Raw genomic sequence first — 26807 nt, forward strand, 5'->3', positions numbered from 1 at the left:
TTTCTTTAATTTCAGATTTCTGTGATCAACAGTACTTCGATTAGTAAACAGCAGGAGTAGTGTATGATTACTTTTTTAAACGTGGCGTGATTGCTTTCAGCAATCAGCCTGAATTTGTATTTCCTGTTTCAATTACCATAAATCTCTTCAAGCATCCTCTGGATAGCAGAAGTTTTCTGAGGACTATTGCAGTGACCATTTTGCATGATGCAGCCAGGAAGTGTGATTGTTTATCGACCATGAGTTTTATTGAGAATTTGAAAGTGAACATACACTCAGTGGCCAATTTATTCGATACAGGAGGGGGCCACTGAGTGATTGTTCATTCGTAAGAGCACGCAGAGGCCCATCCACCGAAAGGTCACTGAAGCCTCCTTATTAGGTACAGAAGTGGAACCTGGTGGGGCCGTCTGCTTTTCTAGCCCATCGACTTCAAGGTTCGACGTGTTGTGTGTTAGAGATGATCTTCTGCACAGCACTGCTGTAACATGGGGCTACTAGAGTTATTGTTGCCTTCCTTGTTAAGTATTTAGTATTTCAATAATATTTGAGCAATCTTGTGTGATATATAGTTTAATTAAGCATTCTTGTTCATTTAAATAATTTATTAACGGGATATATGTAGAAATACGCAAGTTGCATATGTCACCACGCTACCATCTGAGACGTGCACACTTCGCTTAAAGTAAAGACGAAGTTACACCCTCATTTCCTGGACTCCCCTGTTTCCTTTGACTTATTTTGATGTTTTGAAGTTACAAAACATAACATTCCTGTCAGCTGGCCACTCCAGTCAGGCCACTCTCCTTTAACCCCCCTCATTAACAAGCTGTTTTCGCCCAAAGAACTACTTTGCTTGTTTTCCTCACCATTCTCTGTAAACTCTAGAGGTGGTTGTGCACAAGAGCTCAGTTTCTAAGATACTCAGACTACCCCATCTAGCACCAACAAATCATTCCATGGTCAAAGTCACTTGGATCACATTTCTTCCCCATTCTGATGTTTGGCCTGGACAATAACTGAACCTCTTGACCGTGTCTGCATGCTTTTATGCATTGAGTTGCTGCTGCATGATTGGCTGATTGGGTATTTGCTTTGACAAGTAGTTGTACTGGTGTACCTACTGAATGAAGTGGTCACTGAGTATATATTTATCTTATCTAGCTCACTGTGCTCACGTTGTTAATTATACCATGAAAACAAATGATGTTCTTGGATATTTTAGATGACACACAAGTTCAATTAGAAAAGCACTTGTTGAAGACCATTTCCACTGATATTTGCAATCTCCTTTTCAATTTCGTGGCTGGGGACCTCATGATGGCAGTGGAAAACTACACGTCAATAACCTCAGAGGTGATGATAAATCAACAACTGTGTGTAATCTATCTAAACATTCTTGCTCTTTGCATGTGCTAAGCTAAATTTGTATCCTTTTTAACGTGCAGCTCAGATTGAAAATTCTGGCAAAACTACCCGAGGAAACCAGAGGTCCTCTTTTGAAGCTCCATAATTCACTGAATGGCAAAGTAAGTTTTGATTGTTCAGTAAGTACTTTTACCTCAACTTGTTTTTACAGATATTTCTTGCCATTGTGTGCAAGCTCAAGTTAGATGATGTTAGGATGTAGGGTTTTCTATTGGTTCAAATTCATTTTTATTGTCATCCAGCTATACACTAAATGAAACATCACTCCTCTGGAGCCAGGGTGTACATATGGTCACACACAGAGCATACAGTTACGATCCAGTACATACAGTCACGGCAGCAGGGCATTCAAACAGGGTGTACCTGTGTGCTGAGTGGCAGCAGGGTGTTAAGTAGTCTAACAGCCTGGGGGGAAGCGGTTACTCAGCTGGACAGTTCTTGTACTTGTGCTTTAGTACCTTCTGCCTGACAGCAGGAGGGTAAAGGGATTGTGTGAAGGATGGGAGTGGTCTTTGACAATGCTGGAGGCACTGCTTATGCAGTGCTCCTGATGTATGTACTGAGATTATGCCTTTGAGATCTCCTTCTGACTCTCAGAACAAGCTCTCCCTCTAGTAGATTGTTTCTCCTTCCCTCCTCCTCTCTCTTTTTCCCCTCTCATCCCTTCTCAAAGTTCAAAGTAAATTTATTATCAAAGTGCGTATCTGTCACCATATACAACCCTGAGATTAATCTTGCAGGCATTTGCAGGAAAGGAAGTAAATATTAGGTTTTGTAACTCCATAAACTAACCGGAAGACAAACTCGTGAGCCCCGGGATAAACAGATGTTCTTCATTCTTTACTTTAGAGAAGTGTGCACATATGACATGGTGGTGTAATGACGTATGCCATTCGTGTACTTTTACATATAACCTATATAACCCAAAGACTTGGATCCACAGCCATCTGTGGTAGTGAATTCCACAGCTTCACCACCTTTTGGCTAATGAAATTCCTCCTCATCTCTGTTCTAAATGGATATCTCTTAGTTTTGAAGCTGTGCCCTCTTGTCCTAGTCTACCCCTCTATAGGAAACATCCTCTCCACATCCAGTCTGTCATGTTTTGTAACTCCAAAACATAAATCTAATTGGAAGAAAAAACAGAGAGCTGGGACAACGTGCTTACTTCATTCTTACTTTAGTAAGGCGCTCACATATGATGTGGTGGCATAATGACCTATGCCATTCACATGATTTTACATGTAATCAGTAATGAATTGTATAAACAAAGAATCATAAATCAAGCAATATATATACAATATTATTCAAATATTACTGACGTATTAAATACACAACACTCCTCCCTGCTTACCTATAAACTCCAACTCGTATAGAATGAATCTCAACCTATATACACTGTGTTCTATATAATACAATTACTATATTAACATCCACAGCATAGTAAATTTTAAACTGTCCCAATCAAGCCTGAGGATTTAATCACTGTGGAGGATTTCTTACTCTTGTGGGATAAAACCTTTCCTGACAAGGGAAGAATGTGATTGTGGTTGGAAAATGAGACTTGTGGCTGTGAAACAATCTCCGGTTCTGGGGCCTCATCTGTGGTGGTTGTAGGAGTTGATGCTGAGTCCGCAGGGATGGTTCTGACAGCTCTGGACATCTTTCTTCTTCAACAATTGACTGTATCCTCATCAATTGATAGGTGTGTCATTTCCAAATGATATCAGACGCAATCTTCACTGCATAGGAGAGTTCTGTCCTTTATCTTTTCAAGTTCATGTTTTTGATGACCTCTGTAGTCCCTCACCAAGACTGCTTGTCCAGGAGTGAAACATTGAACCTCCTTGTCTAAGGAGCCCTCAGTTTATCTCAGCCTGTTATTGGCTTCCTCCTGATACTGCGTTTGAGGAGATCCAAGCATGTATGCAGGGGACAACCCAGGAACAGCATAGTTGGAGAGTTGTCGGTTGTGAAGTGTGCTGCATTCTGATAAACAAGGAGGAAGGTGGCGAGCTACTGATTCAGTGTAGTGTGTTTTGCTGACATTGCTCGCAGTATGTCCTTTAACATCTGCCGGACAATGCTGAGGATGTTCTATGAGTCTGTGGTGGCCAGTACTATCATGTTTGCTGTTGTGTGCTGGGGCAGCAGGCTGAAAGTAGCAGATACCGACAGAATCAACAAACTCATTTGTAAGGCCAGTGATGTTGTGGGGATGGAACTGGATTCTCTGACGGTGGTGTCTGAAAAGAGGATGCTGTCCAAGTTGCATGCCATCTTGGACAATGTCTCCCATCCACTACATAATGTACTGGGTGGGCACAGGAGTACATTCAGCCAGAGACTCATTCCACCGAGATGCAACACAGAGTGTCATAGGAAGTCATTCCTGCCCGTGGCCATCAAACTTTACAACTCCTCCCTTGGAGGGTCAGACACCCTGAGCCAAAAGGCTGGTCCTGGATTTATTTCATAATTTACTGGCATAATTTACATATTACTATTTAACTATTTATGGTTTTATTACTATTTATTATTTATGGAGCAACTGCAATGAAAACCAATTTCCCCCGGGATCAATAAAATATGACTATGACTATAGACTCTGGACAAACCTTTCCATCAAGCCATTTGTATTGGGTGGTACAGTGCTGGTGTAATATGGCTTAGTCAATTCATATTCAGGAATGATTAAAAATGTTCTGCAACAAACTGCTCCGTTGTCCACTAAGTGTTCTGGAATACCAGTCCTTCCAAAGAGGCTTCTCAAAACACCGGCAGTGTGTGAGACTGTAGTGGAGGCTATTGTGAACACTTCTTGCCACTTGAATCCTTTGCGTTGCAATGCAGGCCATTCCCAGGGATGGAAAGGCACTTCTCTTGGCATCTTCTCGAACAGTGCATGGCAAGCTGCTCAATCAGCTGATCTATCTCAGGCCACCAGACAAGGTTTTGAGCAGCATGTAGCTCCTCCAACACTTCAGCTCTCAGCTTGGATGATACAACTCTCAATCCCCACACAAGGCAACCTCTGCCAAGGGCAAGTTCATCCCGATGCAGGTAAAAATAAGGGAAATGGAATTTCTGCTCCACGTTCTCGCCAGTTTTGGTGGCCATGTCAACCTAGGACATTGTGGGGTCTTTTCTGGTTTCCCTTTGGATCATCTCTGCTGTAATAAGGAGACTTCTGACTTGCATAATGGAGAATACGTCAACAGGAGTGTCCTGTTTTGTAAATTTTTCAGGAATTTCCTTTTCCAAGGGTAAATGGGACAAACCATCAGCATTTTCGTGATAAGATGCCCTCTTGAATTTGATCTTGTAATTGTGTCCTCCAAGAAACAGAGCCCATCTCTGCATTTATGCTGCTGCTCTAAGTGGAACACCCTTCTGTGGATTGAAAACGGACACTAGTAAATGGTGATCAGTAATGAGGGTAAACTTTGCTGGACAATGAGAATCATAATGTGTAAATATAGTGTCTGCCAACACCATTTCCTTTGCCTTCTGGAAAACCACCTCATACTGCTTTATCCATTGCCATTTCTTCCCAATCTCTAGTAGTGAGTTCAAGGGATGAACACAGTAGCCAGGTTTGGCAGGAACCTGTTATAGTAATTAACAAATCCTAAAATGGAGCACAACTGTGACACTTCCTTTGGCCTTGGGGGGGATAAAACAGTGTTTAAATTTCCTCAGCACACTAGTGTAATAATTGTGTCAATGGTGTGAACATAGTAAGTGATGCTTAGTTTAAAGAATTCTCAACTGGTGTCTGAGCCCATAAATCTTCTCATCTTTTTAATGGCATCTTGAGATTTTGGAATCTACCAGCCTTCTCCTTCCCACCCTCCCCCCACCTTCTTTATAGGGCCTCTGCCCCTTCCCTCTACAGTCCTGATGAAGGGTTCCGGCCCAAAACATCAACCAGTCTTTTCCACGGATACTGCCCGACCTGCTGAGTTCCTCCAGCGTGTTGTGAGTGTTGCTTTGACCCCAGCATCTGCAGAATATTTTGTATTTGAGATTTTGGAGATGTTCCTTGTCATCCTTACCAGTGACAATGATGTCATCTAGGTGGCGCTATTGCCTGGACAGTCTTGTGTCACCTAGACCATCGTTTTCTGCTGGTGTATGTAGGTGCAGATGCTACTCCAAAAATAAGCCTATTATAGCGATAAACCCCTTTGTGAGTGTTTATGGTGAGACCATAAGATATAGGAGCAGAATTAGATCTTTCAGCCTGTCATGTCTGCTCATGGCTGATCCCAGATCTTACTCAACCCCACGCACCTGCTTTCTCACCATTTCCAGGAAATGATCAGCTTCTGCCTTAAATATACCCACGGACTTGGCCTCCACCACAGTCTCTAGCAGAACATTCCACAGATTCATCACTCTTTGGCCCTATAGATCTGGATACCCTCACCGAAGGAATCAATCTCTGCACATCCACCCTATCTAGTCCTTTCAACATTCGGTAGGTTTCAATGAGATTCCCCCCCGCATTCTTCTAAATTCCAGTGAGTACAGGCTCAAAGCTGCCAAACACGCCTCTGTGTTAACCCCTTCATTCCCAGAATCATCCTCGTAAACCTCCTCTGGACTCTCTCTGATAACAATATATCCTTTCTGAGATACAGGGCTGAAAACTGTTGACAATACTCCAAGAGCGGTCCGACTAGTGTCTTATAAAGGCTCAGCATTGTCTCCTTGCTTTTATATTCTATTCCCCTTGAAATAAATGCCAACATTGCATTTGCTTTCTTTACCACAGTCTCAACCTGTGACTTAACCTTCTGGGAGTCTTGTACGAGGACTCCTACATCCCTCTGCACCTCTGATGTTTGAACCTTCTCCCATTTAGATAATAGTCCTTTTACCGGAATGTATTATCATACATTTCCCAACAGTGTATTCCATCTGACACTCTTTTGCCCTATCTTCGTATTATCTGCAAACTTGGCCACAAAGCCATCAGTTTCATTGTCTAAATCATTGACGAACAATGTGAAAGTTAGCAGTTCCATTACTGACCCCTGAGCACCACCACTGGTCACCGGAAGTGAAAAACACTTTGAACTCTTCTTCTTGCTCCAGCTGTAGAAAGGCCTCAGCGAAGTCCACTTTGCTGAAGTGTTTTCCTTCAGAAAGGTTTGCAAAGATATCCTGTATCCTGGGAAGAGGCTATTGATCTACTTCCAATACTAGGTTGATGGTGAGCTTAAAATCACCACAGATCCTGCCAGACCCATCCTTCTGAGCTACCAGGACCACTGGTGCTGCCCATGGGCTCCAGTCAGTCTTGCAAAGAATTCCTTCAGCTCTGCAACCCAGTTCACTGACTACTTTATTACGAATGGTATAAGGAACTGGGCAGGCCTAGTAAAACAATGGGTCTGGCATTTTCACTTAACACTATTTTACCCTTGATATGTTTGTATTTTCCAGTGCTCTCCAGAACACTGCTGTGGCATCATCCTGTACCTTTCTTAAATTCTCTTCCAGTTAACTCTTCTAGAGAGGATGTGGCATGCAAATGATGGATGGATCTCCATTCAAGTTGTAGTAGTCTCAGGCAATCATGGCCTCACAATGCTGGCCCACCTCTCTTTACCACATACAAGCCCAATGTGGCTTGTTGGTTATTGTAACACCATCTCGAGATTTTTTACACCATCTTACGATTTTGGAGATGTTCCTTCTCATCCTTACCAGTAACAATGGTGTCAACCAGTTAACATTGAGTGTCTGGGCAGTCTTGTCCTTTCCATAGGAATGATCTTTTCTCCATATGAATTCTCAGTTGGATAAGTGCAGGCTTCAGTTCAGTATCTTTGAAATGCCGTACACTGCTGGTGTGAGTGATATTGCTTGTATCCTGTTAGCCTTCACATTACGAATCTCTAGGGTAAGCAGTCCTGCATCACTCTCATCATTATCAGATTTTCGTCTACAGCATGCAGATTTGTCTTGGGCACCCTCGCTTATATAATGTGCGTAAGCCTTTTGCACAGTACTGTATTGTCAATGAGGAATGGAGAGAGAGTTTGTAAATTCAGCAGAAGCAAAGAACATTGCGGGGGGGCGTGGGGCAGGTGGCAGAGAAGGAGTGTCAGGGGCGGGGTGGTGGTGCTGCTGTACCTTTTCGATTGGAATCAAAATCAGGTTTATTACCATTGACATACGTTATGTATGAAATTTGTTTTGTGGCAGTAGTACAGTCCAAGATGTGACTCTAAATTACAAGCAGAATATATTACTTAATTTATAGTAATTTTATGCTATTTGATAGTAGGTAGAGAAAACTGAATTCTGTTAATTTTAAGCTTCTTGAAATTAGAGAAAGCAGTTAATTCCAGCTCAACATTTCTATTTAGCCTACACTTGAAAGTGGTGAAGCAACAGAGCCCAAAAGCAGCAAGTACTCATCAAAAGGTTTACTGAAGCATTAAAACAGAACCAACCTCTTCAGAGGAAATTTCCTGATCGACTTATTCAGGGCATTTGGTTGACTGATTTCTTTCATTTCCATTCAGTGCATTGAGGAATTTCTATTCGTTTTGGATGGCGCGACAGATGTTTGTGGAATTATGCTGAAAAAGGGCGACAAAAAGAAAGAAAGGTAACATTCAAAGAAAAATTTTCAAGTTGGGAGATATAATTTCAGAATCATGTGTAGTATCACTGACGTTTGTCATAAAAAAAATTGTTTTGTGGCAGCAATACAGTGCAATATATAAAATATGCTATAAATTTATATTTAAAAATTAGTGCAAAAAGAGTTAAAATTTGTGAGGTAGTGCTCATGGGTTCATTGACCATTCGTAAATCTGAGGGCAGAAAGGGAGTAGCTGTTCCTGAAACATTGAGTGTGTGTCTCCTCAGTTGGTAGTAATGAGAAGAGGGCATGTGCTGGGTGATGGGTGTTCTTAGTGATGGATGCCGTTTTCTCGAGGTATCACCTTTTGAAGATATCCTCATTGTTGCCCATGATAGATTTGGCTTAGATAACAATTTTCTGCGGATATTTCTGATCCCGTGCAGTGGTCCCTAAGTGATTTTCAGTGATTTTTCTAGGATAAATCTAAGTGTAGACCCTTTTAAAGAAAACAATAAGTAGCAACATTTTACCTAGAAATTGGACTTATTTGGAACTTTTTTCGATTTGTAAATACTGTCTGGGTGACAGGATGGAGATGGGTCTCTACCAAAGGAAGTCTAAGGTGCTCCTTCCCTCCACTAGCCTGCAGATGACCTCTGGGCAAAGAGGTGCTTAGCCCCTGATCAGGGTCAAGTGAAGCCATGGGAACAGGTGGTGGATGGTCGTATGAGCAGCTGGTGCTTATCGCAAGTCCTAGTTATGTGACCACTGACACCAGGCAGACAATCTCTGAAGAGTATTGATAATGCTAGGATCACCCATCACTGCCCAGAAGAAGGCAGTGGCAAACCACCTCTGTAGAAAAATTTGCCAAGAACAATCATTTTCAGGAAAGACCATGATCGCCCAAATCATATGACACAGCAAATAATGAGCAAATTAAATAGTGTCTAAAATGCACTATTTTCCAGTGTTGAAGTGTTTGTTTCCAATTACAGTGAAGTCCCATCCATCAGGAAATTGGACCAGGCACATCCAGGAAAGCTTTCATTTGTCCTCGATGCAACACACACAAAATGCTGGTGGAACACACAGGCCACGCAGCATCTATAGGAAGAAGTACAGTCAACGTTTCGGGCTGAGACCCTTCGCCAGCATTTTGTGTGTGTTGCTTGAATTTCCAGCATCTGCAGACTTCCTCGTATTTGCCCTTGATGTTTCCATCGTATGAGGACATCCTCTATGTGTGGTGTTCCCTTTAAAATTAACAAGAGAAATTAGGTCCAGAGGCCACAACTACCAACATTATAATAGCGCACTCCCATTCCCACTTTTCCATTATCTCATGTACCAGTTGTCAGTCATCTCTGCATTGCATGGTGAGATTGCAAGAAACGTGTGGACCAGCTTGCATGGATGATGTAAGCAACTGCCATCAATTAAAGGTATAAATCATATTTTAATAATCTCAGAGGTGAAAACTACAGTAAGAATTTCTTATTCTAAGGCTGTTTCTTCTTTATCATTTCCAATGCAGCACGAACACAACACAGCATCCAGGTAAAATGTCTAAAAATCCATTTTCTAGCTAACTTTTTAAAAACGTCCTTGAAGCACACTTGCATTTTGAACTGAGGTTATTTATTTCAGGAAGGTAATTTATTTTCAAGTACGTTTATTATCAAAGAATGTTTAAGTCGTACAACCTTAATTTGCTTGCTCACAGGTAGCCACGAAGCAAGAAATCCGAAAGAACCAAATTTAAAGCAAAAAAAAAGAAAAATAGACGACCAGAACTCGATGCGCAAGAGAAAGAAAAAAATACAAATCGTGCAAATAATTGAAGCGAACAACATGATTTGTAATGTTTTTTCTTTCTCTCACACATTGTTGGTCTTTTATTTTTGTTTTTTATTAGTTTCTTGCTTTGTGGCTATAACATAGAATATAGAATAATGCAGCACAGTTCAGGTCATTTGGCCCACAATATTATGCCAGCCTTTTAACCTTTCTAACCATAGAACCATAGAAAGTACAGCACAGAAACAGGCCCTTTGGCCCTTCTTGGCTGTGCCGAACCATTTTCTGCCTAGTCCCACTGACCTGCACACGGACCATATCCCTCCATACACCTCCTATCCATGTATCTGTCCAATTTATTCTTAAATATTAAAAAAGAACCTGCATTTACCACCTCGTCTGGCAGCTCATTCCATACTCCCACCACTCTCTGTGTGAAGAAGCCCCCCCCCCAATGTTCCCTTTAAACTTTTCCTCCCTCACCCTTAACCCATGTCCTCTGGTTTTTTTCTCCCCTTGCCTCAGTGGAAAAAGCCTGCTTGCATTCACTCTATCTATACCCTTCATAATTTTATATACCTCTATCAAATCTCCCCTCATTCTTCTACGCTCCAGGGAATAAGGTCCTAACCTATTCAACCTTTTTCTGTAACTGAGTTTCTCAAGTCCCGGCAACATCCTTGTAAACCTTCTCTGCACTCTTTCAACCTTATTTATATCCTTCCTGTAATTTGGTGACCAAAACTGAACACAATACTCCAGATTCGGCCTCACCAATGCCTTATACAACCTCATCATAACATTCCAGCTCTTATACTCAATACTTCGATTAATAAAGGCCAATGTACCAAAAGCTCTCTTTACGACCCTATCTAACTGTGACAACACTATTAGGGAATTTTGTATCTGTATTCCCAGATCCCTCTGTTCCACTGCACTCCTCAGTGCCTTACCATTAACCCTGTATGTTCTACGTTGGTTTGGCCTTCCAACGTGCAATACCTCACACTTGTCAGTATTAAACTCCATCTGCCATTTTTCAGCCCATTTTTCCAGCTGGTCCAAGGCCCTCTGCAGGCTCTGAAAACCTTCCTCACTGTCTACTACACCTCCAATCTTTGTATCATCAGCAAACTTGCTGATCCAATTTACCACATTATCATCCAGATCATTGATATAGATGACAAATAACAATGGACCCAGCACTGATCCCTGTGGCACGCCACTACTCACAGGCCTCCACTCAGAGAAGCAATTCTCTACCACTACTCTCTGGCTTCTTCCATCGAGCCAATGTCTAATCCAATTTACCACCTCTCCATGTATACCTAGTGACTGAATTTTCCTAACTAACCTCCCATGCGGGACCTTGTCAAAGGCCTTACTGAAGTCCATGTAGACAATATCCACTGCCTTCCCTTCATCCACTTTCCTGGTAACCTCCTCGAAAAACAACAGATTGGTCAAACGTGACCTACCACGCACAAAGCCATGTTGACTCTCCTTAATAAGTCCCTGTCTATCCAAATGCTTGTAGATTCTGTCTCTTAGTACTCCCTCCAATAACTTACCTACTACTGACGTTAAACTCACCGGCCTATAATTTTCCGGATTACTTTTCGATCCTTTTTTAAACAACGGAACACCATGAGCCACTCTCCAATCCTCCGGCACTTCACCCGTAGACAGCGACATTTTAAATATTTCTGCCAGGGCCCCCGCAATTTCAACACTAGTCTCCTTCAAGGTCCGAGGGAACACCCTGTCAGGTCCCGGGGATTTATTCACTTTAATTTTCCTCAAGACAGCAAGCACCTCCTCCTTTTCAATCTGTACAGTTTCCATGGTCTCACTACTTGATTCCCTCAATTCCATAGATTTCATGCCAGCTTCCTTAGTAAATACAGACGCAAAAAACCTATTTAAGATCTCCCCCATTTCCTTTGGTTCCGCACAAAGCCGACCACTCTGATCTTCAAGAGGACCAATTTTACCCCTTACAATCCTTTTGCTCTTAATATACCTGTAAAAGCTCTTTGGATTATCCTTCACTTTGACTGCCAAGGCAACCTCATGTCTTCTTTTAGCCCTCCTGATTTCTTTCTTAAGTATTTTCTTGCTCCTCTTATACTCCTCAAGCACCTGATTTACTCCCTATTTCCTATACATTTCATACAACTCCCTCTTCTTCTTTATCAGAGTTGCAATATCCCTTGAGAACCAAGGTTCCTTATTCCTATTCAATTTGCCCTTAATCCTCATAGAACATACAAACTCTGCACCCCTCCCTCCCGTACAGCCCTCCATTTTTCTTTCATCTATATGCCTTTGTAAGAATCTCTTAAAGGTCCCTAATGTTTCTACCTCTACCACCACTCTTGCAGTTTGTTCCATGCACACATCGATCTGTAAAAAAATTACTACCACTGACATGACCATTATGGCATATTTGTAAATGGCTTGGCATGGACTAGATGGGCCAAAGGGCCTGTTTCTATTGTCATGGCGGAACAACCCGATGCAAGAGCGCAAATACCACGAACACAATAAACCAAGCAATATTTTATCAAACTTTACTCTTTATTCATAGCATGCTATGGGGGAAGTTACAGACTGATCTCCCAAAGAGCCAGTCTGGGCACTACCCTCCCCAGAATCACAATCCTTCACAATTTATAATCATGCAGGCAGGAAATCTTACATTACGCAAGTTAAGACAGTTTTAGAATAGTTTCGATCCCATGTCAATAGTTTCAATCATATGCTAATATACTATTAGCTGTAAAATCATCATTGGTTAGTTATAATTATTTTCTGCCAAAGCTAGCCTGGATACAACATCAGTTCCTGATATTGACACCTTCCCCTTTCCCTCGAACGTTCTGTCTCCTATGCTATCCTTCCCATATTTAGTTAATACCTTGAGATATTCTAGCATTTTCAGAGAACAATATCTAGTACGTCACCTGTTGCTGGGTAGGGTTTCTTTCTGACCTGCCCAGTGACAGTATTGATCATTAGCTAATCATTGTGCTTAGTCTATACCCATATTTACCTATCCCTCTACTCTTATCATTATGCTGTACTTTTCTATGACCCTATGACTCTGCTTTCCTTCAATCACCTTTGCTATTGCTGTCCTGGGGAAAAGATGTTTGCTGCCCACTCAAGATACACCCCATCTCAGCTTATACTCAACAACATCATTATAGAAACATAGAAAACCTGCAGCACAATACAGGCTCTTCGGCCCACAAAGTTGTGCCGAACATCTCCTTACCTTAGAAATTACTAGGCTTACCCATAACCCTCTGTTTTTCTGAGCTCCATATACCTATCCAAAAGTCTCTTAAAAGACCCTATCGTATCCACCTCCACCGCCGTTGCTGGCAGCCCATTCCACACACTCACCACTCTCTGAGTAAAAAATTTACCCCTGACATCTCCTCTGTACCTACTCCCCAGCACCTTAAATCTGTGTCCTCTTGTGGCAACCATTTCAGCCCTGGGAAAAAGCCTCTGACTATCCACACAATCAATGCCTCTCATCATCTTATACACCTCTGTCAGGTCACCTATCATCCTCGGTCGCTCCAAGGAGAAAAGGCCAAGTTCACTCAACCTGTTTTCTTAAGGCATGCTCCCCAATCCAGGCAACATCCTTGTAAATCTCCTCTGCACCCTTTCTATGGTTTCCACATCCTTCCTGTAGTGAGGCGACCAGAACTGAGCACAGTACTCCAAGTGGAGTCTGACCAGGGTCCTATATAGCTGCAACATTAGCTCTCGGCTCCTAAACTCAATCCTATGATTGATGAAGGCCAATGCACCGTATGCCTTCTTAACCACAGAGTCAACCTGCACAGCAGCTTTGAGTGTCCTATGGACTCGGACCCCAAGCTCCCTCTGATCCTCCACACTGCCAAGAGTCTTACCATTAATATTATATTCTGCCATCATATTTGACCTACCAAAATGAACCACTTCACACTTATCTGAGCTGAACTCCATCTGCCACTTCTCAGCCTAGTTTTGCATCCTAGCAATGTCCCGTGTCATGTGCCATATGAGGTGGGTGATCATCATCTTTCATCTGTCTTTTATCCCCCTTCATGCTGTTCTTTTCTCTATCCATGGCGATGATAGTCCTTGGCAAATTTTTCCACAGAAGTGGTTTGCCATTCCCTTCTTCTGGGCAGTGTCTTTACAAAACGAGTGACTCCAGCCATTATCAATACTCTCCCTGGTCTCCCTGGTGTCAGTGGTCACATAACCAGGATTTGTGATCTGCACCAGCTGCTCATACGACCATCCACCACCTGCTCCCGTGGCTTACCATGACCCTGATTTGGGGGGGGGGGGGGGGGTAAGCAAGTACTACACCTTGCCCCAGGGTGACCTGCAGGCCCGTGGCCAGTAGATGGAAGGAATGCTTTGCACCTCCTCAGTCAACTGTACTCTTTTCCATAGATGCTGCCTAGCCAGCTGAGTTCTTCCAGCTTTTTGTATGTGTAGCTGGGATTTCCAGCATCTGCAGATTTTCCCTTGTTTAAGACGGCAGATGACAAGTAAGACCAGATGAGAAGGAAGTTGGGGGAGTTGGGATGAAATAAGAAGCGATAGGTGGAAAAGGTAAAGGGCTGAAGAAGAAAATGTGATAGGAGAGTAAGAGTAGGCAACACAAATAAAAATGATTTTAAAAATTGATGCAGGGAATCAACATTGACGTTGCACAGAAGAAAAGGTGAAGCCTGGGACAGATCACCCACCACCATATTCAATATGATGAGGGAGATACGTTAGGGACGTTTAAGAAACTCGTAGACAGACACACAGATGATAGAACAATGGAGGGCTATGTAGTAGGGAAGGGCTAGGTTGATCTCGGAGTAGATTGAAAGATCAGCACAACATTGTGGACCAAAGGGCCAGGACTGTTCTCTAATGTTTCATGTTTTAATACACTGGGAGGCTTGAGGTGTCAAGTGATCTACTTAGAACACAGAACAATGCACAGCACAGGCCTTTATATCCTGCTATAATATCAATCTAATGCTTCCCTCCAACAAAGCACTCTAATTTTCTCTCATCCATTTGCTCATCTAAGAGTCTCTTTACTCCCTGAAAAGTTAATTGTTTATTCTCCTCCGTAGATGCTGCCTGACGTGCTGAGTTCCTCCAGCATTTTGTGTGGGTGTTGCTCAATCTCTTGTGTAGACAGTAGATTCCATTTTCGGGTTGTGCTCTGTAGCTGATAATTCTGTTAGCATCACTCTGAAGCGTGAGTTGACTTTCATCCAGAATGTCCTCTTGTCCTAGGCAGGTCCTGTTCCAGCACCGGCAGGCATTGCTTGAACAAGTCAAAGGCACCGAGGACCCAGCGCTGGTTCTGCATCTGACCTCCGTTTTGTTGTTCCAACTCTCAACGCACCACATGCTTCATGCACCTGGCAGATGTGTACCACAGGTCATCAGTTTCCTCAGCAGCAAGATTCCTGAGGTAACTTCATAACCACTCGACATTTTGAAATTGCAGGTTCCCCTTTGAAATTTACACTCTGTTAGGTACCTCCTGTACTTTCAAAGTCAAAGTACGTTTATGCCAAAATGCCTCCTGTAGCTAATGAAGTGGCCACAGAGTGTATGTTCATGGCCTGCTTCTGTAGCCCAGCTAATTCAAGGATTATCCTGTTGTGCATTCAGAGATGCTGTTTTGCAATCACTGTTGTAATGCATGATTATCTAGTTCCTGTCAGTTTGAACCAGTCTGACCATTCTTCTCTGACCTCTCTCATTAACAAGGCATTTTCCCTCACAGACCTGCCTCTTACTGGAGGGCTTTTTTGTTTTTCACAGCTTTCTCTGTAAACTCTAGAGACTGTTGTGCATGATGATCCCAGGAGATCAGCAGTTTCTGAGATACTCAAACCACTCCGTCTGGCATCAACAATCATCCCGTAGTCAAAGTCACTTAGATCACATTTCTTCCTCATTCTGATGTTTGCTCCGAACAGCAGCTGAACCTCTTGATCATGTCTGCATGCTTTTATGCATTGAGTTGCTGCAACATGATTGGCTGATTAGATATTTGCATTAATGAGGTGTACAGGTGTATATAATCAAGTGGCCACTACAAGTATAGAGGTAAGGAGGAATTTTTTTATCCAGAGGGTAGTGAATCTGTGGAATGCTCTGCCACAAGTTCATGGGTATATTTAAAGCAGAAGTTGGGATTGAGTGGGATCTGGAATCAGCCATGATGGAATGGTGGAGCAGACTTGATGGGCTGAATGGCCTCATTCTGCTCCTATATCTTATGCTCATATGGAAACAAGAAAATGGCAGAGGAGTAAAATACAATTTTAGTGGAAAATAAGGCAAACTTTCCATTAAAACTGATTAACACCAGTAAGGAATTAAATAATGCCACATCACAAGAGAATTAATAAGACCATAAGATATAGGAGCAGAAGTAGGCCATTTGGTCCATCGAGTGTGCTCCGCCATCAAGTCATGGGCTGATTCAATTCTTCCAGTCATCCCTACTGCCCTGCCTTCTCCTCATACCCTTTCATGCCATGGCTAATCAAGAATCTATCTATCTCTGCCTTAAATACACCCAATGACTTGGCCTCCAAAGCCGTTCAGCAACAAACTCCACAGATTTATCACCCCCTGACAAAAGTAATTTCTCCGCCTCAGTTCTAAAAGGATGATCTTCAATCCTGAAGTCGTGCCCTCTTGTCCTAGAACCCCTACCATGGGATATAGCTTTGCCATATCTAATCTCTTCAGGCCTTTTAACATTCGGAATGTTTCTATGAGATGCCCCCCCTCATTCTCCTGAACTCCAGGGAATACAGCCCAAGAGCTGCCAGACGCTCCTCATACAGTAACCCTTTCATTCTCATGAATCTCCTCTGAACCCTCTCCAATGTCAGTATATCCTTTCCAAAACTGCAAACAATACTCCGTATGGTCTCATGACTGCCTTATAGAGCCTCAACATCACGTCCCTGCTGTTATACTCTATACCTCTAGAAATGAATGTCAACATTGCATTCTCTTTCTTCACAACCGCCTCAACCTGGAGGTTAATCTTGAGGGTATCTTGCACAAGGACTCCCAAGTCCCTTTGGATCTCTGCATTTTGAATTCTCTCCCCATCTAAATAATAGTCTGCCCATTTATTTCTTCCACCAAACTGCATGACCATACACTTTCCAACATTGTATTTCATTTGCCACTTCTTTACCCATTCTCCTAAACTATCTAGGTCTCTCTGCTGCTCTCTGTTTCCTCAACACTACCTGATCCTCCACCTATCTTTGTATCTTCAGCAAATTTAGCCACAAATCCATTAATACCGTAGTCCAAATCATTGACGTACATCGTAAAAAGTAGTGGTCCCAACACTGACCCCTGTGGAACTCCACTGGTAACCAGCAGCCAGCCAGAATAGGATCCCTTTATTCCCACTTTCTGTTTTCTGCCGACCAGCCAATGCTCCACGCACACTAGTAACTTCCCTGTAATTCCACGGGCTCTTGCTAAGCAGCCTAATGTGCGGCACCTTGTCAAAGGCCGTCTGAAAATCCAAGTACACCACATCTACTGCATCCCCTTTGTCTACCCTGCTTGTAATTTCCTCAAAGAATTACAGTAGGTTTGTCAGGCAGGATTTTCCTTTCAGGAAACTATGCTGGCTTTGACCTATCTTGTTATGTGCCTCTGGGTACTCCATAATCTCATCCCTAACAATCGATTCCAACAACTTCCCAACCACTGATGTTAGGCTAACAGGTCTGTAGTTTCCTTTCTGCTGCCTTCCACCCTTCTTAAATAGTGGAATAACATTTGCAGTTTTCAGTGCAGGGAAGTGACGTTTGTGCAGTGAAAATTACGACTGAGAAGGTTATCAGGAAGCTTAATGGTCTGAGGGTGTAAAAAGGGCCCAAAGGATCACTGGGGACCCGAGTCACCCCAATCACAATTATTCCAGCTGCTACCATCCGGGAATTTTCAAACAAAAATTGTAGCTGGTGTAAGATTGGAGAGGTGGAGTCTCCATCTTGTTGCTGGGCACTCCAGTGTGATCGGGAGTCACCTGTAGAGACTTGGTGGGCTCCAGTGACGAAGGACAGGGACGGGTGTACCTTCCTTTGGGTTACAGCAGATCTGTGTAAATTTAGCACCTACCTGGGGTGGCTGACCACTGGCATTTCAGCAGAAACTTTTTAAAGCCTGTGTTTCCCAGTCACTCATATACCCCACATTGACAGCCATCCCTCAAACACCCCAAGCTACAGTGTCAGAAATTCCCTCCTTAAACTTGTGTCTGTCTGTCTCTCCCTCTCTCTCTCCCTCCCTCCCTCCCGGTCTCCCACTGTCTTGGAAATTAAATATTAGGCTGTTTAAAAAGGGGATAAGAATTGTTATGATTCCTACATGAGGGATTATTAATTTTTTGACAACACCAACCACACCTCAAGACATTTTGATAGAAAATTTGCTGGAACAGAATCAAAATCCTTATGAAGTAAGTGAGATCTTCTGTTATTTTTTTTCTCCCTCAGGATCAATACAAATTCCTAGTGAAGTATCAAGGTCTAGTGGTGAAGCAACTCGTAGGTCAACACCGAAAAAACAAAGAGGGCGAGGACTCTGGAGAATGCAGCAACCTTGAGAAAGATGCAGAAAATGATGTAGAGGCAGTTCGAAAGGAGCTGCAAGAATTAACTCCATTTGTCAAAGATCTTGTGCTGAAAGCCAGAAAAATTTCAGTGACAGAAGAGTGAAATTCCATTGGAAATGAGATCTTGTGGAATGACTGAATTTACCAATCAATATGTACATTAGAGAGTTATAAAATTTTAAAAATGTCATTTAATATTAAACAGAGAATAAACTGCCATAGATCATCTTGATTAAATTCATAACAATTCTTTTAATAAAATGTACCTATAAGACCTATCTATTTTGGATTGTAACATGAACATTTAATAGTTGGATGTGACAGTGTGATATTTTTCTTAATTGCCTAATACAATTCAGATACAGAGAAAAGAGTAAGATATTTACCATTCTGCTCAGATTAACACTCATTAATCTGTTCATTCTGCCATATTTATTTGAATATTCTTGACTTATAACATAGAAAAATTAATTCTGCAGGCTGATAATGTTGCCAAATCTTACTGTGCCATTCTACAAGAATCTTCACAGAAATGGGCTGATGTTTTTTCCCACAAAAAAAAAGCTTTGTTGAGAAGGAGTAAACAGTCGATATTTCAGGCTGAGACCTTTCATCAGGTCTTAGCCTGAAATGCTGAATATTTATTCATTTCCATAGATGTTACCTGACCTCCTGAGTTCCTCCAGTGTTCTGTGTGTGTTGCTGTGGATGTCCAGCATCTACAGAATCTCTTGTGTCTCTGATGCTCCAGAAATTCTCAACGCACTATTCTACTGGTAGCCTGGTCAGATACAGTACCAGGAATTGTTGTCCAAAAGGTTAAGCTTGAAATAAATTGTTGGAAGCCATCTGTGCATATGTTGAGGACCTCGAGTACTTTTCTGTTCTTATTTAGGAAAAAGCAATGATATTTTAAAAAAATACTAGTGTCACCTTGCACCACAATGTCTTAAATAGCAAACAAAGATCAATGCTTGATAATCTGGAATAAAAATACTTGATTAAAAACTCATTGATTTTAAAACATTAATACGGATTCTCTTTCTGAATTCTACTTCCAGCATTTTGTTTCAGAGTCACACATAATTTCCTTCTCATATTTTCCTGTATTTTGACTAGTACTCTATGGAATGAACATAGCTCAGTGTAGAAGACAAGAGGATTCTGGAGAATGCAGCAACATTGAGAAAGCTGCAGGATACAATGTAGAGGCAGTTCAAAAGGTGCTGCAAGAATTAACTCTATTTGTCAAAGATCTGCTGAAAGCCAGAGAAACTTCAGTGACAGTAGAGTGAAAATCCGTTGGAAATGGGATCTTATGGAATGGCAGAGTAGATTTGGGCCAAATGTCCTAATTGTTTTATAGTCTTACAGCACAAGTTCCCTGAAAAACAGCCCAGAGAATTCTGAAATGATGAATACTGTTCTATTAAAAGAAGTTAACAACTAATATTACAATAACAAAAATATATTTTCATTAAAGAAAATAAGTGAAATTCATCAATTCTGTTCCTTTAATTGTTTGAATTCTACTGTTAAGGTCAAAGTAAATTTTTTTTTGAAGTACGCACCAATAAAAAATTACACAGATTCATTTTTTTATGGGTACTCATATATAAAGAAACAAGAGAATCAATAAAAACTACATGCAAAGATGACAAATTGTGCAAATACAAAAAGAAACATTAACAATAATAAGTAAATAAATAAAACAAAAACCTACAGCACATTACAGGCCCTTTGGCCCACAAAGCTGTGCCGACCGTGTACTTACCTGAGAAATGTGAGTCTTTGAAAGTGAGTCCACAGGTGGAATCTGTTCAGCGTTGAGGAGAGTGAAGTTATCCCTTCTGGCTCAGGAACCTGATGGTTGGTGGGTAAGAACTGTTCCTGAACCTGGTGATGTTGATCCTATGGCTCCTGTACCTCCTGCCTGATTGGCAGCATCAAGTCATGAAGAAATTCACACAATTCTCCAGTGTCTTTGTCATAAGACATAGGAGCAGAATTAGGCCATTTGGCCTGTTGAATCTGCTCAGCCATTCAATCATGGCCGATTCTTTTCTTCCCCCCCCCACTCCCCAGCCTTCTCCCCATAACCTTTGATGCCGTGCCCAATCAAGAGTTTATTAATTGCTGCCTGAAATACCTCCAACGTCCTGGCACCCACAGCTGCATGTGGCAACAAATTCCACAAATTCACTACCCTCTGGCTAAAGAAATTTCTCCACATCTCTGTTTATAATGGACACCTCTCTAACCTGAGGCTGTGCCCTCTTGTCCTAGACTTCCCCCACCATGGGAAATATCCTTTCCACATCTAATCTATCAAGGTCTTTCAATATTCAAAAAGGTTTCAAAGAAATCCCCCCCCCCCAATCCTTCTAAATTCCAGCGAGTACAGACCCAGAGCCATCAAATGTTCCTCGTATGATAACCCTTTCATTCCTGGAATCATCCTTGTGAACCTCCTCTGGACCCCCTCCAGTGCCAGCACATCTTTTCTAAGATGGGCCCAAAACTGTTAACAATACTCAAGGTGAGGCCTCACCAGTGCCTTATAAAGCCTCAGCATCACATCCCTGCTTTTGTATTCTAGACCTCTTGAAATGAATGCTAACATTGCATTTGCCTTCCTCACCACCAGCTCAACCTGCAAGGTAACACTTAGGGTGTTCTGCACAAGGACTCCCAAGTTCATTTGCATTTCAGATTTTTGGATTTTCTCCCCCATTTAGAAAATAGTCTGCACATTTATTTCTACTACCAAAGTGCATGACCATGCATTGTCCAACATTGTATTTCATTTGCCATTTCCTTGCCCATTCTCCTACTCTGTCTAAGTCCTTCTGCAGCGCACCTGTTCCCTCAACATTTCCTGCCCTCCCCCAATCTTGTATCATCTGCAAACTTGGCAACAAAGCCATCTATTCCATCATTTAAATCATTGATGTACAGCATAAAAAGAAGTGGTCCCAACACCGATCCCTGCGGAACACCACTAGTCACTGGCAGCCAAACAGGAAAGGATCCTTTTATTCCCACTCGTTGCCTCCTACCAGTCAGCCAATGTTCTAAACATGTTAATAACTTCCCTATTATACCATGGGCTCTTAACTTGGTAAGCAGTCTCATGTGTGGCACCTTGACCATGGCATTCTGTAAGTCCAAATATACAACAGCCACTGTATCCCCTCTATCATACTTGTAATCAAAATCAGAATCAGGTTTATTATCACCAGCATTTGTCATGACATTTATAGACTTGGCAGAGGCAGTTCGATGCAGTATATAATATAGAAGAGGGGAAAAATAAAATAAAATAATAAATAAATATGTAAATCAATTGTTTATCCATCGTCATCGTTGATGAAGACCTCGACACTATGATGATGATAGTGCCGAGATTAGCGTGTAATTTGGACTTAAGTGAGGGAGAGTTGCGCAGCATCAGCCTCACTCTGTCTTCCCAATTCCCATCTGGGTCCAGTGGCAAGACAGAGTCTAGACGGCTGGAGATGGGACTAGACGCAGTGGATGACCAGGACGTCTTCTGTGTCTTGTCCTACTCTACACATTCCACAACACTTGCAGAGGCCGCCTTCTTGACCATTGGACCTTCCATTGGTCTCGTCTACTCAATCCACCTGAGCCTGTCTTCACATGCTGTCTTCATATGCTATATAGTATCCGTATATTGACTAGATTAAGAATTGTGCAAAAGAACGAATGTATTAAAACAGTGAGGTAGTTCTCATGGGTTCAATGTCCATTTAGGAATTGGATGGCAGAGGGGAAGAAGCTGTTCCTGAATCGCTGAGTGTGTGCCTTCAGGCTTCTGTACCTCCTACCTGATGGTGACAGTAATAAAAGGGCATGCCCTGGGTGCTGGAGGTCATTAATAATGGACGCTGCTTTTCTGAAACACCACTCCCTGAAGATGTCCTGGGTACTTTGTAGGCTAGTACCCAAGATTGTGCTGACTAAATTTATGACCTTCTACAGCTTCTTTCCATCCTGTGCAGTAGCCCCCTGCCCCTCCCATACCAGACAGTGATGCAGCCTGTCAGAATGCTCTCCACGATACATCTATAGAAGTCTTTGAGTATATTTGTTGACGTGCCAATTCTTGTCAAACTCCTAATGAAGTATATTCGCTGTCTTGCCTTCTTTATAACTGCATTGATATGTTGGGACCAGGTTAGTCCACAATCAGCTCTTTCGCCTTACCAACCTTGAGTGCCAGGTTGTTGCTGCGACACCACTCCACTAGTTGGCATATCTCACTCCTATACACCCATTCTTCTCCATCTGAGATTTTACCAACAATGGTTGTATCATCAGTAAATTTATAGATGGTATTTGAGCTATGCCTAGCCACACAGTCATGTGTATATAGAGAGTAGAGCAGTGGGCTAAGCACACACCCCTGAGGTGCACCAGTGTTGATCATCAGCGAGGAGAAGATGTTATAACCAATCTGCACAGATTGTGGTCTTCCGGTTAGGAAGTCAAGGATCCAATTGCAGAGGGAGGTACAGAGGCCCAGGTTCTGCAACTTCTCAACCAGGATTGTGGGAATGATAGTATTAAATGCTGAGCTATTGTCAATGAACAGCATCCTGACATAGGTGTTTGTATTGTCTAGGTGGTCTAAGGTTGTGTGAAGAACCATTGAGATTGCATCTGCCGTTGACCTATTGAGGCAATAGGCAAATTGCAATGGGTTCAGGTCCTTGCTGAGGCAGGAGTTCAATCTAGTCATGACCAACCTCTCAAAACATTTCATCATTGTAGATATGAGTGCTACCGGGCGATAGTCATTAAGGCAGCTCATATTATTCTTCTTAGGCATTTGTATAATTGTTGTCTTTTTGAAGCAAGTAGGAACTTCTGCCCGTAGCAGTGAGAAGTTAAAAATGTCCTTGAATACTTCTGCCTGCACAAACTTTCAGAGTCTTACCAGATACTCCATCGGGACCTTCCGGCCAGACTCCTCAAAGCATTCCAACAGGTTCGTCAGGCAAGATTTTCCCTTAAGGGAACCACGCTGACTTTGTCCTATCTTGTCCTGTGTCACCAAGTACTCCGTAACCTCATCCTTGACAATTGACTCCAACATCTTCCCAAACACTGAGGTCAGACTAACTAGTCTATACTCTCCTTTCAACAGGAATTCTGCAGATGCTGGAAATTCAAGCAACACACATCAAAGTTGCTGGTGAACGCAGCAGGCCAGGCAGCATCTGTAGGAAGAGGTGCAGTCGACGTTTCAGGCCGAGACCCTTCGTCAGGACTAACTGAAGGAAGAGTGAGTAAGGGATTTGAAAGTTGGAGGGGGAGGGGGAGATCCAAAATGATAGGAGAAGACAGGAGGGGGAGGGATGGAGCCAAGAGCTGGACAGGTGATTGGCAAAAGGGGATACGAGAGGATCATGGGACAGGAGGTCCGGGAAGAAAGACAAGGGGGGGGGGAACCCAGAGGATGGGCAAGAGGTATATTCAGAGGGACAGAGGGAGAAAAAGGAGAGTGAGAGAAAGAATGTGTGCATAAAAATAAGTAACAGATGGGGTACGAGGGGGAGGTGGGGCCTAGCGGAAGTTAGAAAAGTCGATGTTCATGCCATCAGGTTGGAGGCTACCCAGACGGAATATAAGGTGTTGTTCCTCCAACCTATACTCTCCTTTCTGCTGCCTCTCTTCTTTCTTAAAGAGCAGAGTGACATTTGCAATTTTCCAGTCCTTTGGCACCATGCCAGAGTCCAATGATATTTGAAAGCTGATTACTAATGCCTTCACAATCTCTACCCCTACCTCTTTCAGAACCCTAGGGTGCAGATCATCTGGTCTGGGTGACTTATATACCCTTAGGCCTTTCAGCTTTTTGAGCACCTTCTCCCTTGCAATAGTAACTGCACTCACTTCTCTTCCCTTACACCCTTCAACACCTGGCATTCTGCTAGTGAAGATGCAAAATACTCGTTTAGTTCATTAACCATCTCCTTGTCTCCTATTGTTATTTTTCCTGCCTCATTTTCTAGCAGTCCTATATCCACTCTCATCTCTCTTTTATTTTTTACATACTTGAACATTTCCCTTTGACACACCTTTTCTATTTCCCATTTTCTATTTGTCAAACTTCAGTCTGTGATGAATTGAAAAAGGGCAGATTACCTGCCTGTCTGTCTGTCTGTCTACCGATTACCTGAGCTTGTTGTGGGACAATTTGTTGGACTGAGGGTAGAGGACTTGTGGAGAAGAGGTAGTTGTAGGGGTAGGGAGATAAATCTGTGAAAGAATAGTTGAACATAAAGGGGGTAGAACAGTCCTGAAGACGGGTCTCAGCCCAAGGCGTCGACTAGTTATTCATCTCCATCGATGCTGCATGAACTGCTGAGATCCCCCAGCATTTAGTTTGTGTTGCTCTGGATTTCCAGCATCTGCAGAATCTCTTGTGTTTAGAAAGTTGACTTGTTCGGTGCCAGTCTGTGTAACACTGCATTGTTTTACATTTCTAGTATTTGTAAGTAATTTGAATCAGTTTAATATCACTGGCATATGTCCTGAAATATATTGTTATGCAGCAGCAGTACATAGCAATAAACTATAATTTACAATATATAAAAATATTAAATATGTAGTGCAGAAAGAGAGGAAATCAAAATAGCAAGGTAGTGTTCATGGTCTACTCAGAAATCTGATGGCAGAGCAGAAGAAGCTTCTCGAAAACATTGAGTGAGTGTCTCCTTCCTTGAGCAATGAGAAGAAGGCATACCCAAGGAAATGGGGTCCTTAATGAAGAATATGACCTCTTGAAGATATCCTCGATGCTGGGGAGGCCAGTGCCCATGATGGAGCTGGCTGAGTTTACAACTTCTGAAGCTTTTTCCGATCCTGTGCAGTTGCCTCTCCATTTTAGGCATTGATGCAAGGATAGATCCAATGAATAAGTTAAAGTAAACTGAACTGGCTCTTAAGATTAGTCCCCTCACATCAAGGTTGTAAACATTGTGCTCCATGCTAACACAGCATCAAACTTACAAAGAGGTCGGCTGTTTGTGAATATGGCTAAGTGCTAGAAAACTTCTAACAAAAGCTTAGTTTGTGTTTATATGTTGATACCGTTGTACATTAGAAACAACATCTAATACTTTGCCTCCAAAATTCAGTTACTGAAATCCCTGCAGTGATATGTAACCAACTAATGCACAACATAGTGTTATGTTTGAAAGTTCAAAGGCAGAGCTCAAATTCCTGCGTACAGCAGTAAATCAAATTATTGTGAAATTATTCTTGTGACTTTTTGTTTCAGTAATCCATTGGAAATTGTTTTCCTGTGATTTTCAGTGTTCACTCTTCAGCATTCAGAGAATATTTGCTTCTGATTTGATAATAAGCATCTTTAAAAAATGCTGTTTTCTGACCACAAAACTCATAATGTGTGTTCTTTGTGTATGTCTACCAGGCCAATTCAATGTACTCAAAGACCAAAGAGGTTCATCCAGAAACTGGAAATCTTGAGCAACTCACACAAAAAGCTGAATTCTGGCTTCCTCTCCCTTCCTTTCCGGTCCTGATGAAGGGTCTCAGCCCAAAACACCAACTGTTTATTCATTTCCATCGATGTTGCCTGACCTGCTGATTTCCTCCAACATATTGTGTGTTATTCGCTCATTTTAATACAGCTTACGTTGTTGTTCTCCTTTAAACAGTAACAAAAAAAGATGTGAAATGTTAAGCTTCAGTGCCATTGTTATTCCATTTGTTATTTTTAAGGATTATGGAATAAACCAGTTACGCAGTCTTGCATAAATTGCTTTTGGAGAAGAGGGGGTCGGTGGGTAATACCGTTCCGCCTGACCGGAAGTGCACTGAGAGCAGTAAGCGTAAAGGAGTTTGGTGCTTACTGATCTGGTTAACAACAGATGGTGCAATCCGGGGTATATTACGATCGAGGAGCGTGTTTGTAGACCGGATATTGAACTTTTTACTGTTGGACTTCGGCCACATTCCACCGTGATACAACACTTGGTGGCACGGGAGGTTGTTCCTGCCTGTGGCCATCGAACGTGCAGCTCCTCCCGTGGATGGTTAGACACCCTGAGCCAATAGGATGGTCCTGGACTTATTTTCCATCTGGCATAGTTTTGCATTTTGTTGTTTGATTGTTGGGGTTTTTGTATTGCTATATTTACGCTCTATTCTCGGTTGGTGCGGCTGTAACAAAAGCAAATTTCCCTCGGGATTAATAAAGTATATCTATCTATCTCACGGACT

The 26807-nt window shown here is 42.2% G+C and overlaps 1 protein-coding gene across 1 annotated transcript in view; it reads left to right on the forward strand.

Moving 5' to 3' along the window:
* The window catches only part of ufl1 (UFM1-specific ligase 1), a 111069-nt gene extending 91039 nt beyond the window's left edge, over window positions 1–20030 (forward strand). The window contains exons 15-19 of the mRNA XM_072251669.1: window positions 1226–1356; window positions 1449–1529; window positions 7971–8056; window positions 15155–15335; window positions 18412–20030. Of these exons, the coding sequence (XP_072107770.1) occupies window positions 1226–1356; window positions 1449–1529; window positions 7971–8056; window positions 15155–15335; window positions 18412–18633 (701 nt within the window). The 3' untranslated portion in view covers window positions 18634–20030. The remainder of the gene's footprint in view (window positions 1–1225; window positions 1357–1448; window positions 1530–7970; window positions 8057–15154; window positions 15336–18411) is intronic.
* Window positions 20031–26807: the final 6777 nt, after the last annotated feature.

This window comes from Mobula birostris, chromosome 2 (genome assembly GCF_030028105.1).
Source record: "Mobula birostris isolate sMobBir1 chromosome 2, sMobBir1.hap1, whole genome shotgun sequence".
NCBI lineage: Eukaryota > Metazoa > Chordata > Chondrichthyes > Myliobatiformes > Myliobatidae > Mobula > Mobula birostris.